The 16,358-nt window shown below is 48.2% G+C and overlaps 1 protein-coding gene across 4 annotated transcripts in view; it reads right to left on the bottom strand.

Moving 5' to 3' along the window:
- Positions 1 to 5: 5 nt before the first annotated feature.
- Positions 6 to 16,358, bottom strand: part of SPEN (spen family transcriptional repressor) — a 71,069-nt gene continuing 54,716 nt past the window's right edge. For 2 of the 4 annotated variants that reach the window (XM_056333761.1, XM_056333763.1), the window contains 6 exons: positions 15,229 to 15,329; positions 4,861 to 12,796; positions 3,831 to 4,244; positions 2,765 to 2,959; positions 2,085 to 2,243; positions 6 to 1,301 (listed from right to left, as the gene is read on the bottom strand). In XM_056333761.1, the coding sequence (XP_056189736.1) occupies positions 1,170 to 1,301; positions 2,085 to 2,243; positions 2,765 to 2,959; positions 3,831 to 4,244; positions 4,861 to 12,796; positions 15,229 to 15,329 (8,937 nt within the window). In that variant the 3' untranslated portion in view covers positions 6 to 1,169. The remainder of the gene's footprint in view (positions 1,302 to 2,084; positions 2,244 to 2,764; positions 2,960 to 3,830; positions 4,245 to 4,860; positions 12,797 to 15,228; positions 15,330 to 16,358) is intronic. The other 2 variants (XM_056333762.1, XM_056333764.1) reach the window with 1 other exon arrangement.

Here is a 16,358-nt window from a genome sequence, read left to right as displayed (position 1 = left end):
CCGAGGTGTTTTGTATTTTTTAATAAAGTTTGTAATCCAATGGACACACAAAACAAAACTGCGCTGCGAAAAAAACAGTTCCATAAATTAATAAGTGTTAGGGAAGGCGAAGGGGGGAAAGGGGGGGGGGGGTCGAAAGTCTTTTGTACAAGTGTATAACACTTCCACAGCTCATGAGACGAGGGGGGGGCATGTTTAAATGAAGCGCACTTACAAATGAGTGACAATACAAAGTCTGAGTATGAAAATAAGATTTTCTCTGAAAACACATTTTTGGCACAGATTAAAAAAAAATGTATGTTGTGGGGATTTGATTTTTTTTTTTAAAGTCAGTATTATATATATTTATATATATTATATATATATTTATATATACACACACCCACTGAGTTCTGCATATCCCACCAGGAAGGAAAATAGCTCTCCCTTTTGTTTTTTTTTGTTGGTTTTTTTTTTGTTTTGTATTTTCTTTTTTTTTTTTTTTTCAGTGTAAACTGTACATCCCAGATGAAGAGAAGACGGCTGCAGCAGGGGCAAGTGGAGGAGAGGAAGGTTCACATCCAGAAAAAAATAAAACAAAACCAAAACAAAACAAAAAAACCAACCAATAAAATAAAAGTAAAAAAAGATAATGTGTGAAATGATCCTTGACCCACAAATTTCAGCAGAAGTCCCCAGGTCCTGCGTTTAGTCCACGGCGCGTGTTAATGTGTGTCAAGACATCCAGAACGTCACAGCGTGTCTCCAACTGTGCAAAGGTCCGAGTCACTAATTTAGTGCAAAGGCAGTTCAGGTTCTTTTTTATTTTTTTCCTTTTTTTTTTGTTAAAAAAAATAAGCCATCCTTTATCTTTTCCCCAAAAGGAGGCACAGAAACCCAATACCAGTCCGCCTGCTGAGTGCATCAGTTGTCCGTAAGCTAAAGCAATATGTAAACATACAAGGTAGCGGAACCGCTACCCAGCAACAGTTTGATCGAGGCCAGTTAGGGCAGGAGGCTGGTAGTCTGGCAGCATTTTCTTGTTTCATTACTTTCTCTCTCTCTCTTTTTATTTATTTTTATTTTAATTTTTTTTTGTGGTTTTTGTGGGCTTTTTTTTTTTTTTTTTTTTTTTTTGCTGCAGGGCCTTGGAAAAAAAAAATAATAAAAGTCAGTAACCGGTAAACAGCTCATACCGACGCGATGACAATCATCAGGTGAGGAGAGATGTTGGAGATGCTGGCAAGGAGGTCCGGGGCTAGGCGGGACAGGTGGCTTTCCGAAAATTCGCAGGGTGGGAAGATCTGCAGAACATAGGCAGGCTGCAAGGCAGAAACGGGACACAGATCAGACACAAACCAGGGCCATCGGGGCCTACAGTGTTTGAAAACAGGACAAACGGCCTGGGTTTGGGGCACTTAAATGCGCATAAACCAGAGCAATTAGGCAAAAAAGGACACACTGTGCCCCAATGGTGGGGAGTTTTTCCACGCCAGGGACATAAGAGCTGGCTGGTTTACCGGGAAAGGCAGAAAAATTCCCGTTAATTATCATTTCAGCGGTTGCTCTGAGTGCTGACCGCTCATTCCGGGTTTTTTTACATCCAGGGAACAGATTAAATTTGATTCAATGCAGCAACACATCTGAAATAAATGCTCCATGCTGCCAAACTCCAATCTTTTGTAGTTACAGGGCCAAGAGCAAGGAAACACCAGGTGTTCTGGAAGTGTTCTGGAAAAATCATGGTATGATACGAGGAAGAACCAAGGACTCTACTTGGAACAGAGGAAAAAGAAAAAAAAAAGGTTGGAAAATGGGTTTGTTTTGTTTTCAGCCAACTATGTAGGGCTGTGAACAAACTGAACGTATGTCTGGGGTTTTCTTGGGCTTTGTGGTTCATCTTCAGTAATTAAATCAATTATACCAGTGTTTTGATTGGTGATGTGAAGATGCCAGCACAGTAAACAGGAGGGGGTGTGCTTTAACAGTAAAAACAAGCCAGCTCAATGACAATCTTAAGCAAAGAGCCAAGGTGGAAGGCTGTCCGCCCGTTTATCTATCGATTTAATTTATCCGCGGTGTTTCAGGGCTTCTCCTGCCAATACCTGATTAGAGCCAGGGTTGGGAACGTTGATGATGCCTGCAGCTTGCTTAGCCTGCAGGTAGCTGATGAACGCGGCCTTCAGTGACTCAGTCTGATTCACTACATCTTCCTGATCCCGGCCACAAGGCAAGGCCAGTAACAGGCAGTAATCGCTCTCCACCTGCAAAGAAAATACAGTAATTAAGTCAAATGTAAGTCAGGAAGGGGCCTGTTCCCAGCAAACATTATCTGCAGTGGAAAATCCTCTCTTTGAACTCCTTCAAAGTTACAAAAGACTTGCTGAAAGCTCAGCCAGCCCAGGAGATGGTGAAAAGGCCTGAAAGCTACTCATTTCCAACCCGAATTCCACTTTCCACCTTACTCAGACGTGTTGGAGCCAGCAGGATTTCGTTCCAGAGCTGAGGGATGGGTGACTTCAAAGGTTTCCCAGCCCCACCGTTCCCTTTTGCGTGAATGCAGAGGAAAACTTATTGCTCGTGACTTGCAACCCACACTGGGACGAAGGAATCGCACAGCTACCACCAGAACCCCAAAATAACGTGACAAAAGCAACGAAAGCCGAGGTTTCCGGGAGAAGCGGCGCGAGTTTTGGTTACACAGCTGCTAAGAGCAGCCCCGTTTTCAGCACATGGGTGTCAGCCCTTCCCAAACACACGTCCTCGCCCCGTCCCAACCCCTCACCATCATTCTCCGTGCAACACCCTCCAGCTGCGAAGCCTCCAGTCGCATGCGCTGAGCGATTCTCAGCGGCGGTCCTCCCTCCGGTGCCGGCAGGGACCGGTGCGCCAAGACGTTATTACCAGAGACGAAATGGAGCTGAACAGCAGCCGTGTCGTTTTTTAGAGCCAAAAGGCCCTGCCAGACAATCGGGTATTTCTGGAAAGAGAGGGAGCAGAAATTATTAAATGCAAATGAAGGAGAGGGGGACCTTAAATCCCATCTGAGCTGCTCGTTTGCCTCCAATACTTCCACAATTAAGACACCGCTGCTTTGCTTTAAGGACTCCGTACAGACATACCATCTGATCACCCCTTGTACACTGGGGGTTAAGTCCTGCTCAATCAGTTAATTCAGTCCTTTTTCTTCCAGCCGGCTTAGCCTGGGTGGCTCTCCTCATCATAACATCAGAGCACTTCCCCATCTTTCCGCCTCCCACACAGCACAAGGCAGAGGGGGGCTGTTATCAAACGCCGTTTTCTCTTTTACAAAGGGGAAAATTGAGAAACAAGCAGCAGCAGGAGAGTTGCTCAAGGTTATGCGGGAAATACTCAAGAGCTGAACGCAATGCTCGATTCCTCATGAGTGCCTTGCTATCTCCCCCCTTTTCCTCAGTCTCTAGGCTTTGGGAGAGTGGTTTTTTCCTTTTCCTTTAACTATCAGTCTTTCCTGACCGTGAAAAAAACCTTCCCAAGAAACAGCCGACTGTAAAAATGACGCAGCACTGCCTGCCTGAGCCTGCCGGCTGTTTGAAGCAGTAAGTAACCAGAGGAGCAGGCTGCTCTGCACTGCGCGCCTTGTCGTGAGGCGCTCATAAATGCCATGTAAACACGAACATGGCTAAAATTCACCGGGGACAGGAACAGCCCGGAAAGCAGACAGACCATCCATCACTTTCTCTGCATCTGATGCAAGAGAGGTCAAATTTTGGTGCCAGAGGTGAGACGAGCTACGCAGAACCCAGTTATTTCTTCCCGGATGAGGGGTGCGAGGCTGCTCAGCCAGGAGAAGACGACAGAGCAATACTTACTGTCAGAAGCTGAACCATATCCACAGGTCTCTGCGCAACGGGGTGAGGAGACGGCTCTTGTTTGAGAGTGGACTGGGGCTCAGGGCGATTGAGGGGCAGCCCTGGCGGTGCTCCGGGGCCCGACGTCGTGGGGATAAAGATGGATTGCTTGGGAACCGCCTGAGGTTGGTGCGGTGATGGAAGCTCCTGTTTCATTGAAATGGCGACAGGCGAAGGGTAGGAGGTCTGGCCCGTGTCCGCTTGTGCCCTCTGAAGGTGGACGTGAGGGTCTATCTGTGCCGCATGCCTATTTACAGTGGGGTGGTGACTCTGTTCGGGTCCTCCTGCTGGCGGGCCCTTGGGATCCTGGGGGATCTGAGGAGTCTTGCTGCGTACTGGCTGGCTGGGGTGTGAGTGTTCGCCCTCCGGCAGACCCTGGGAAGTGGGCGGTGGGGGGGAGGGGGGAAAGGAAAGTTTTTAGGCTGTGGGCGTATCAGAACTTGTTAATTCAACAATAAGGCTGCCAGGACACCATCGGATTGCTGGCAGAGAAATCTGTGTCTCCACGCCACAGCACTTAGCCCTGCTGCGGTGGTGCTGGGACACGCCGCCCCTTCCAAGGCCACCCCACCAGCCTCTCACACCCGAGAGCTGAGACCGCATCCCCTGAATCCTGCCCCAAGCCCAGCCCTTAGCCACACCAACCATCCCAGGATGCCGGACCTACGCGCCACCTCGATGCTGACAGTTCTCCCCCCCGACACCTCTATGTCTAGAAACCCGTAGGCAGCTTCACACCTTCTGGTTTGCGTCCTAGAGTAGTTAACGAAACAGGTTACTTTAGCTTCCTCTAATGCCGAGCAGCATTCCAACCCCATTTCCCAAACAAAAATACCTCTTCTTGTGCTATGAACTTAAGTAGGGCTTGGAGACTAACCACAGAGCGCTACACTCAGCTCCTGTGGCCACGCAGAGCCGCGCCAGGGTTGCAATTAGCTTGAAGCGCTCCAGATTTCAGGTAGAAGGAGGAAAAAAGGGTTTTATTTCTCACCTGAGATGGGGTCATGCTCCGGGAAGGCAGCCCGATCGGTGAGGCACCCGGGAACTGAGGATGCCCGAGCTGTGCCGCTGTATGGTAATTCCTCATGTCGCCATACACAGACCGATAATCATGAAAGGAGCTCCCCGTGGGGTGCATGATCTGTACCCCATGCGGCACCACCACCGGCTGCGTCAAAGGCAGTCCAGGCAGCTGGCTGCTGGAGGGGACGCTGAGGAGCCGGGGCTCGCTGTGAGGAGAGTGTGCCATCTTGCCTTCAGAGGATTTTGGCGTCTCTTTTCCCGGCTGCGGGGTCTTACTGACGGGGGGAGTTTTCACAGCCCCTTCAGGAGTTCGGGATTGTCTCGTTTCCGAGTGGTGCTCGCCCACAGTGGCCATGTGCGGGTGCATCATCATCCTCACATCCCGGGGGACATTGTACTGGTCGAGCCTGATGCTCGTGGGGTGCATGCGGTAATCCGGCTGCATCACCAGCACGTCGGACTGAACGGAGGCTGGTCCTCGGCACACCGTGGTGTGGTGGTAGTGCATCTCCTCCTCAGGGGGATGCTGAGAAGACAGAGGAGGCATCACTATGTCTCGTATCGGAGCTGGCTGGGGCGTGCTGGATCGCTGAGGTTTGATCTCTATCTGGGGTTGCAGAGCAGCTCTGGGGGAGTGGAGCGCTTCCGGGCGGATGCCGTAAGGGATGCCGGAGAGAGGAGGGGTGTTCATCCTCACCTCGCCTTGGGACAGATGGCCCAGGGACACAGTCTGCGTTACGCTGTGAGGGGGCATGATAACAGATTGCTCGGGATGCATGCTGGATATGTACTGAGGAACGGGAATTCCAGGCGCCAGCATGACTGGGGTACTGCTCGATAAAGCCGGAGACGAGGTACTGCCGGGGTGACAAGCCCGGGGGAATGGCGACGGTGAGTGCCCGCTAGTACGCGGCGAGTGCGGCTCCTGTTTGGTGACCCCCAAGTGGGAAATAGCCCGGTCAGTTGGGGTGCTGGGTCCCGAGCTGACGTGGTTTGCTTCTGGATGCATTTTCCCAGAGAGGGAAGGGTGGTGAGGACTGACTCCAGGACTCAAGTTGGAGGGTTGCAGAGCCTTGGTCTCCACTTTCAGAGCAGCTGGATCAGACAGTTTTTTGTTCACAACCATCTGGTTATGGACGAGTACAGGTGGAGTGTTTACAGTCTGTGTGAGGACTTTACCAGGCTGAGACGCCGGAGTCTGGACAGAAAGGTGGGACGAGTCGGACTTCTCCAGTGCTGTGCGCTCTTGTTTCACGGAGGAGATGACAGGCGACGTATTATAAGGCTGTGTTCCTAGTACCAAAGAAGAATGGGTGGAAACAGTCCCGTAGCCCGCTGAGGTCTGGGAGCCTTTCGGCGTTGGCTGAGATGGTGTGATAGGTTCCTGTTTAATCTGAGACTTGGATACAGACTGCTGAAACTCTATGTCGACAGCACTGGCTGGGGGAATCTGGCTGATCTTGGCACTAATTCGCTGAGGGCCTTCTGTCTTCTGTCCCGAGTAACTCAGCAGCACTACACCTTCTGAGGTGTTCACCCGTAGCCCCGGACTGGACCCAGTCTCTACTGGCCTCTCCTCGATAATAGACATGGATCCCGGATGAAACCTACTGTTATCATTCGTGCTTGACCTCTGCTTAAATTTTGGCGAGGGGGCATTGACGAGACATGTCTGGGTTTGGGGAGCTTGCTTCACCAAGGTGATCCTCGGAGCCTCCTCCAGATCCACGCTGTGGGGCATCCTGCTTATAACAGAAGTGGCTTTGGGAGCAATCACAGTACTTATCTTTTCCTTCTCACTGAACACCGGTGCTTCTCCCACCGGTGGGTCCAAGGCGTTGGTGACGGGGACTGCTGGTTTCTCCTCCGAAACCGGCTTTATGGCCTCTACCGCGGGGTGGAGGGGTGCCTCCTCCAAACAAGGCGCGCTCACCGGCTCAGCGTGCGTCGTCGTCACGTGCGTGGAGGTTATGCTCGTCGCCGAGACATACTTGGGCTCCATGAGTATCTTCCGCAAAGTGCTGGAGTTTGTATCGATATCCGACGCCTTCGTGTCCGGTGGGAGAGCGGGAGGCGGTGTGGAACGGGCACGGGGTTCCTCGTGCCTTACCATCCACTCCGGCACCTTGGCAGTGCCGGAGTGAAGGGGGACGATCGCGGCGGGCACCGGCATGGGCAGCTTGGCTGCCGGCGCTGCCGAAGGGACAGCAGGAAGGGCTGCGTTTGGGGCACTCGGTGGTGTGATGGGCGCGTTCTCCATGGGCGAACGTATCTTGAACGCGCTCTGACTCCCCTCATCCAGGGGAAGCGGTGGGGCGGCCAGGTCCAGAGGAGCTGGAGCAGGGGCTTTCGGAGAGGTGCTGCTCTCAGCGACAGCTTCATGCGCAGCCACGTCAGTGGCTGCAGCCTTGTTGGTGTCGGCAGCACTTGGCTCCACAGACGCCTGAGCCGCAGGTTTAGTTTGCTTTTCCTCCTTCAAGGCTTCTTCGGGTTTTGTCTTTACTTCGTTGGCGGGGGGCGATTTGCTCTGCACCCTCTCTGGCTCAAAGGTGTTGACTTCAGCGGCGTCACCCTTTCTGCCTGTGCTCCTTTTGCGTCTCTGCCGCGTGGTTTTCTGACGACCCTTTTCTTTCCGAGAAACTTCAGCCTCCTGCAAGGTCTCAGCCTCCTGTGCAGAGTTGGAAGATTCGCTGAAGCTGACTTCAGCCTCCTTGCTCTCCGTCTCCACCGCTGACGGGGCAGAGCTGGGAACCGGCTGCACCGCAGGCTCGACGGCAGCCTCCGTTTCTAGGATGTTATTCACTGCCTGATCCGTCTCAGGCTCCATCTCCTCCCGAGGTGACGGTAACACCAAGGGCTCTGTGGGGATTTCAGTTTCTGATTCAGCAGGATACGTTGGGGGTGCAGGAAAGCTTTCTGTCTCCCCAGAAATATCGTTGATGATGGAGCCGATGGCTGCTGCCAGCTCCGTTTCACTGGCCTGATGGGCGGGCTTGTCTCCCTCTTCCTCCTGACGAACTTCAGGCACGTCCGCTGTCGGCTCTTTGTAGGCAGCAATTGACGGAGGAGTTTCGGTGAGTTTTGCAATATTCTCCACGGCCTGCTCAAGCTCAATCTGTTTTGCTAACTGGGCAGCTTCAGGGGACTGCTTTGGTTCCCGCACCACCTCTTTTTCTGTCTCTGGGAACGAATCTTCTACCTCATTCTTAGCAAAATGGGGTGGCAAGATGTCTTCTTTTGGGGGGCTCTTCATTTTGGCTGGTGACACTGCCACTGGCTCTGCCTCCTCCTCGGTTGGCCGCAAGGCGCCCTTGACTTCATCCACATTGAGGCGTATTTCTACATTTTTGAGACAAACAGATGCTTTATCTACGACAGTTTTGGTATTTTTATACCTTCCCCTTTTGGATTTCGTAACCTTTTCTGGCACCGGCTTTTTCTCAATGATCTCAACTGCGGGGATTTCTAGCTGGTTTTTCTCTGCATCCAGTTCTTTCCTATCACGTTTCTGCTCGCTCGCTGCTGGCTCTTTCTCAGCCGCTTTTGCTTTATTGCTGTTGTCACCGACGCTTGATTCCTGACCACTTCTTTCAGCAGCATCTTCAGATTCAGCCGAGGTATCGCCTTTTGGTTCGTTTTTCCCTTTCTTCCCCTGCTGGCTGCCAGCAGCTGATGAGTGACTGTGTGTTAGCTTCTGGGATCTAGGAGACCTCCAACCTTCTGCAGGCTTAGGAGCTTCCACAGCATCTTTCGTTTCAGCCTCCTCAGCCTCTTGCTGTACCGGTTCTGTCTTTATGGGAGAGATGTCCTCCTCTGGCTTACGGCGGGTTTTCGGAGGTCTTCCCCTCCTCGGGGTCGTAGGAACAGTTGTCACTGTTTCCTGCGGTTCCTTTTCCCCTCTCTTCCTGGTGGATCTGGTGAACTCCACGGAGTCCTTCACCGGAGATGGGCCCTCATTGTCCCCCGTGGTAGCATAGACTGACCGGACGTTTCTGCGCCTGGTCCGACCTATTGGCAAGCTCGGCTCCACATTTTCTGGCTCGGCAGCAGAACTAGGGGATTTAGCAGCATTCCTCGAAACCTTCTCCGCCTCCACCTTCAATTCAGAAAGCTTCTGCGTCTCTCCACGAGGAGAGCTTGACCTTTTGAGTTTTTCACGGTCAATTCTTTCGCTCTTCCTCGTGACAGGCTTTTCTGTGACATTGGCTGCAGCCGACTGCACGGGAGTTTTGGAGCGTTTACTTTTGTAGGACTTTTTATCTTTTACAACAACTGGAGGTTCGACTTCCATATCATTGTCAGAAACGGGCGGCAGGACCTCAGCAGCTGCCTCCACCTTTTGACTTGCACTGGCATCAGCGTTGCCAGACGGCAGAGGATTTTCTTCTTTAGGTTCAGCAGCCTCATCGGACTTCTGAACTAGCTTGGGCGGAGGTGGAATCAACTGGACAGCTTCGGGTTCTGGATCTACACTGTCTGCTTGGGAAAACGAAGCTCCGGGAGTAGGAGGCTTGGTATCCAAGTACGATGGATGCTCTGTTGCCACAGCATCTTCCTCCGGTGCCAGGGCTGTAGCAACAACTTCTTTACTAGCTTCTACGACTGGCGGGGGTTCGGTTTGCTCAGGTGGTTCAATTTTGACAGGAGAAGCAAGTTCAGGAAAAGGTTTTTGTTCCTCTGCTGCAGAAGCAGGTTCAGATGTTTTTTCTTCTTTTACAGAAGCTGCTTCCACCACTACCTTTTCATTCACTACCTTCTCAGAAGCGACTGGCGCTGGTTCCTGCGGCAGGACAGCGACTGAAGAGGGACAGACTACGGAGGAAGTTTTATGTTCTGGTTCTTTACTATCAGGAACCACTTCTGGAGTTTTTGGCCGGTTTTCTTTATCTTCCTGTTTTTCCACTTCTTTTGGTTTCTGATCTTTCTCCTTTTCTTTCTGCTGCATTCGCGTCAGTTCAATAAATCTGCTGTGGAAAAGAACCACCGGTTCTTGCACCAAATCAGCAGCACTATTAGTCCCATCGGAGGAAGACTGTCTCCCATACAATCGACCAGAAATGAAGTCGAGATCGTCATCTTTTCTCTCTAAATGCTGCAGGCGCTTGGAGTCCTGTTCAAAGATTGAACTATGCAAAAACCGAGAAGCAAACAGTTCCTGTCTCTCTTGTTCTTCCTCTTTATGATCTTCTTTCTTATCATCCAGTTTTCCACCTTCTGAATCGGTTCTGATTTTTTTCTTTTTCATGTACCAAGATGGAATAGGTCTCGGAGCCGAGTCAACCTTCTCTTTGTCTTTATTGTTTCTAAAACTAGCAAATCTTGAATCCCAGTCTAGAAAGGACCAGTTTTCTTCTCTAGAGGAAGAGAGAGATTTAGCTCTTTCCAGCAAGGCCTTTGTGTCTGGCGTGATTGTCTTGTCCAACGCAAAAGAGTAAAATTTGTTTCTTTCTAAGGAACTTGACAACCTTTCCTCTCTTTCACGTAACTTCTCTTCTCTGTCCCTTAATAAAAAAGACAACCTGGAACTCTCTAACAAGGATGAGGCTTTTGGGGAGTGGGGCTTGTTTTCACTGTCATCATCTGAATCTGAAGGCACCTCCCCAGGTTCCAGGTCTCGGACAGACCGCTTGCGTATGCTGTCTCTTTTGACGATGCTGCTTGGAAAGCTGATATCAACTCTACCAGGCTCCGGCTTCACTTGTGTTTCCCACCTACTCGAGTCATCTTCAGAACTCAGCACGGATAGTTTTATTTTAGCCATTTCTGCCATCTGCTCCCTTCTGCTGGAATCATAAGGATTAAATTTCAGCGAGTCCTCCCTCACAGTCATGTTGGAGTACGAAAGACCCTTTTCCTCTATTTTAGGTGACTCTTTGGTTTCCTTTAATGGCATTAGCCTTGGAGAATCGAGTGTGTCGTCATCTTCGTGGAAAGGGAAGTGTCTGATGCTAGGGGAACACGACGTCCTTTCGGAGTCTTCACTCACCTGACGAGAACTTCTGTAGTTTCTTTCTCTTTTAGTGCTAATTTCAAAGTCGAACTGGTCAGTCTTTTTCCTTTTACTTGGCGGAGAGTCATCCGTGACGTCTTGTGGAGGTTTTCCCACCTCGTGGACCAAGCTCCGCCTTTCGTATTCATCCACATCTTTCTTTGGACTGCCGAACTTCTCAGACTTTGCTATCTCCATTTCCAGCTGCTGTTTTAACCTCCGACTTTGCTCCATTTGTTTCCTGTAGCTTTGCGTGTGGTCGATGTCAATGCCAATCTTCTCTTCCGTATCAGCTGACTGAGGTTTCTCTTGGCCAAGTTTATGGTCAGGTGTGTCTTCAGGAAGACCGGAGTAATTCTTCCTTGTGTCCTCTCTCTCTGTTCCTTGATCGTCCAGTAGCTGTACCTGTTTATGCTGGGGTTTTACCGGGTTCAATTTTTTAGAAGAGAGTTCCTGAACTTCCACTGGTTCGTCAGCTGCCTCCATTAGCCTCGCCTGCAGATCTAGGGTGGGACGCATGCCAATCCCACCAACGTTAAGAGTCTCCTGAATTTCTTTGGGACTAGTAACAGGAATAAGTCTTTCCAGTTTGAGTTTTTTAGATTCCCTTTTAAGCATCTCCTTCCTCAGGGGTTTCCTCTCCAATTCTCCTTCCCTTAACATTGTCGCTTCTCTAGACGAAGCTGTCGAATCAAGCTGCTTTTTCAAAACCATGCGTGCATCTTCCTCATCTTGGCTGCTTCTTTTTACTTCCAGTTTTTGCCTGTCAGGCTTCGGATTTGCATCAGCAAAACGTCTTTTACGAGCCTCCAACTTGTCTAAATCTACTGCGTTGGCCCCCTCAGAAGTCTGCTCCGTCTTCAAGTGCTTTTTGGGTTTCAGTTTTCCCTCCTTATCCACCACTTCTACGTGACTGGCAAGGGCTTTCTCTTTTTGTACCTTGGTTCTGACAGGTTCCAGTTTAGACTGCTCAGACTTGGTTTGCTCAGCTTGAGATGCCTGTGTTTTTTGTTCAAGAAGCGGGGCCTTCATAGTGTCATTATCAAGCTTTGCTCTCAGTTTCTCCAAAGCGGGCTGATCAATAACTTTCCCTTCCTTTTCTTTTACTCGGGTCAACACGACACAGGGCATTAGATCCAGGCGGTTTTTAGCTGTCCCTTCTTTGTCACCTCTCTCTTTATTTTGTTTACTGTTGCCTTTCAGTTTTTCAGGGCTAGGCTCTCTCTCATTCTCTTGATCCGTTTCAGAAGACTGAGAGCTGGGGGAATGGATTTTTGCTTTCCGTTTTTGCTTATCCGTTTTCTCCTTTTCTAGTTTTTCTGGCTTTTCCTTTCTCACCAAGCGTTTCTCCTTGTCAACCCTCTCCTGCTCGAAAGCACGCTCCTTCTCTGTTTTTTCGTTTTTTGCATAACGTTCCACACGGGCTTTGTCGAGCTTGTCGTATCGTGGAGGAGACAGAGAGCTGCAGCTGCCGCTGCGATCTGATGACCTGCTGTAAATCCTCCTCTCCGAATCGCTCTGCAGCCTTTCCGACTGCGAGGGAGACGCTCCAGGGCTCTGCGGACGCCTGGAGTGTGTCGGACTCTGGCTCCGTTCAATCGGCCTCCGTTCGTGGTCTCTGTCCCGATCGGATTCAAACCGTTCCCTCTCCCTCTCTCTCTCCCGTTGCCTGTAACTGTACTCCCTTATGTCTTGCTCATACGGATCGCCCCTGTAATCCCTGTACTCGCGTGGGTCGTCGTAGTATCGTGGGTCATAGTAGTCGCCTTGGTAGGGATCCCACTCCGCATAAAACTCTCTGCCTCGAGCTGGGTATTCTCGCCGAGGATCTTCAGGATACGTCCCCGGAGTCCGAACAGTCTCGTAGTAAGTACGATCAGGGGCGTATTCGTAAGATCCTCTTCTTTCATCTCTGCTAAATATAAGAATAAACAGGTCAGTTTTCCTTCTCAACCAATGCACTACACTGTCATGCTCTTTGCTATGTCGGGGAATGATTTTATGATAATTTCTCGATACATGCATAAAGGCAACTGTACACAGCTGCATACAGAGACTTAACAACAAGGAACCAGCACGCAGTGGATGAAATGCTTTGTTAGCTTATCAAATACCATCTGCAGTTAATTGGTCAGTTTGGGACAGCTCTGCCAAGTATCTTTTCACCACACTCGCTGCTTCATTTCTGCCAAATTCAAGTACTGCATTAAGTTCAGGTAAAACCTACACAGCACGTGTGCACCCACACAGGCTGTCACGGTGAAGACCACCCCATCTCAAGAACCTGAAACCTACCTCTGAAAACATGAGTCAAATCACAATTCAAGGCTGGAACCTCTCCATTACTAAGCAGTAAGGTAATAATATTTTTTTAAAAAAATCCTAAACCCTGCAAGTGATCATTTTATTCCAAAATTAGCTCTTTTGTGCATGTGACATGCTGACATTGCCTATCTACAGTAAGATCAAGTCAACAAAAAAACATGAGGTTCTTTCTGATATCAGGTGAATTCATGGGAAGCATTCAGCAAAGTCAGTCAAGCAATTAACATTATTATCTCAGTACCTCCAAACTGCAAAAATAAGCCATTTATACCACTGAACACGCCTTTTTAGCAGAGGGGTGGCACAGAGCTGGCGCTCCAGTTCTCCAGTATTACGGAGTGTTTTGCACACTATTTTACATACATTTATTTGGCTTCACAGTTTATGTTTTATGGTAAAAGCTGACAGCTTCCACCTTTTAAGAAATGTACAAAATTGAAAAAGAACCCAAAGAAACAAAACATGGAAGACAAAACCCTCATTCTGCAAGCAAAGTGGGAAGTCGTGAATGGCAGCTGTGAAGTTAAAAAAAAATCAGTCACGGTTTTTGTTTGGGGTTTTTTGTAGGTTTTTTTTCCTTTGGGTCCTATTCAGTCTGGCTCCAACTATAAGCTAAGATAACCTAGTTAGTGGAGATCTTAGCATCATTGCAAGGGAGCATAAACTGCCAGGAAGAGCTCAGAGGAAGACCAGAACATGCAAAATTACAAGACTCACTGCAGAGCTCACTCAATCACTCTGCGATTCATTACTCCCAAGTATCTCGTAAAGACTATGTGAGCATAGTGACAGAAAACGAAAAACAAGACTAATGTGTACCCAAGTATCACACTGTTCTAGAAATCAGCATTCTACTCAGAATTGTTTCACAGCAAAGACAAGCCCAGCTGACTCCTGTGCATTAGAAGACATCCGATAATGCACTTCTCTTTTCTGAATTTGGTGTAATCAGAGGAAATTATTACCGACTGCTTGCTGGTGTATCACAACATCTGGCATGGACTGGGGAATGCACTCATTTATTTTGATTATGCAAATCCTGATTGCCAATTTCCAAACCCTTCTCACTTTTAAATTTGGTAATTTTGCATATATGTTAGACCAATCCATTTTGCTGCAAAAAACCTCACTGAATTTATCTAGCTCAGAGGTACAATCAGTGTCACACTGGGCTTTTTCATAGGTAAACCAGAACCCCAACAATTAAGCCAGCCTCTGAAGGCAATAAAACATGGATGTTTTATTCAGTCACTGGAGAAAAAGCAGCACAAAATGCAGAGTGTTCCGTGCCAGGCTGCTCTCAGTCAGGGTCTGCAGAGATAAGTGGCCATGCAGGGGGAACAGAAGCCGTTGCAGCATGTGCAAAATGGCCAGACACTGTCATGACAGATGCTGCAGAAGGGCATCAACACAGAACACATTTTTCACGCCAAACAGCGAAAATTGCAGCCTCACTTATATTTTATCAAATTAACAAACTACACTGTTGAAAAGGGGTAGGTCAAAGACCAAATTTTACTCCCAGCTCAACAGATGAGCAGCAGTAGTTTACCAGGCTATATATACATCCATTAACATACATCCTTCTCTTGAGGCTACAGGAAGGCATTACAGATACGCTATTCTTTGCATTCCTAAGAAATGATGAATGACTCACAACTGTGTCCTGGTGACCCATCACAGTAACCGGATACTAAATATACAGATCACACAGATAGCCAAAACCTCCACCTAGGTATGAATTCCAGTAACCAACTGCACTTAGATGTGTGATATCCTGTCTGACTTAACCTGCACAGTTTAAGTCTGACCGCCTAAATTTGTTTAAAAAAAAAAAACCACCAAAAAGGTAAAATACATTAAAAATATGCTAAAATGTTGTTAATAAAACTTTAAAAAGAAGGATAAAGTCAAGAGGAACAGAAGTGTTTGTTGAATGAATTATGCCCTGAAGAAAGTTTAAATTGCACTGAAGACAATGCTGGAAAAGTAAAAAACTGTAATAAAGATATTGACACATGCCTTCTTTCTGCCAGCATTTCATAAAAGTCTCTGATATCTTGACCCGTTTTCTCCATGGAATGATAAAACGCCAACTGACTTTCTCGATTTGCAAAGTCCACCTGAAAAATAAAAGGTAAATGACGTTCAGTGAGAGAAACATCCTATTTTGACAACATTTCACTGCCTGCTGCAGTCTGAAGATGGGAGCAGAACTGAAAATAGGGATGATAATATTTAACAAAACAGTATCAAACGCTTCTCAGGACTGGCCTTACACATCTCGAGGAATCAAGACCTTTCCCTCTCAACTCAGCATAGCTGCGTGGAGCTACGTAACTAGCTCCTTACTGGGGTGTGTTGTAGCTGCCAGACCAGAGGCTTCTGTTCAGTAAACCAGCAGGAAAACTACACCTTATTATCGTGGTACTGACATTTTTAATATTACAACTCCAATTACAGTTGCAAAGTCCCTTTTATCTCAACACAGCACTACAGCAGGTCAGTATTATTAATCTATTTCAGACTCCACATTATATGCCCACGGTTATACACCAAGGCAAGGGCAGGGACGGGGAAGGAACCAAGCCTCCTGAATTACGCCTCCCTATTGTAGCTACTCAAAGAGTTGATTTTTTTAGCCAAGGGTGACAATATTAAGAAGCTAATGGCATAGCTGATCCAAAAAATTAAGGATTAGAATGGATTTCACTATGCATATGCCACATAATGCAGTATTTTTAACATTCTAGTTCCCTTTTTTTTTTTTTTTTTCTTCAATCAGCCTAGATGTTGGTATAACCACAGCAGTGGAGCACAGACATACAAGCATAAGGGTGTTGCTTATTCCAAAGTCACTAAGCAGCAAGACCCACAAACGCAAGATATGAAACTTTTAAATGACCACACATTTTACTGCATATGAAGGCTATTTATATTCAACCACCACACTTAGAAACTACAGTATATCCAAGTCCCAACCACAAGTGTGAAGTTGCTAGGTTAATACACCAGATGACAGATCATGCTTGAAATCATTACCCACTCTTTAGGAGAGAAGAAAGGAGGAGGAGGAAGATAATTCAGGGGGTTGGCTGATATCTCACATCCCCAATTAGTGGAACTGATGGGACAGTCGTAACAGGTATTAC

Source organism: Falco biarmicus, chromosome 3, assembly GCF_023638135.1.
Source record: "Falco biarmicus isolate bFalBia1 chromosome 3, bFalBia1.pri, whole genome shotgun sequence".
Taxonomy (NCBI): domain Eukaryota; kingdom Metazoa; phylum Chordata; class Aves; order Falconiformes; family Falconidae; genus Falco; species Falco biarmicus.
Note: the sequence above shows the minus strand (reverse complement) of the source record. Positions and strands in the feature narration are given on the sequence as shown.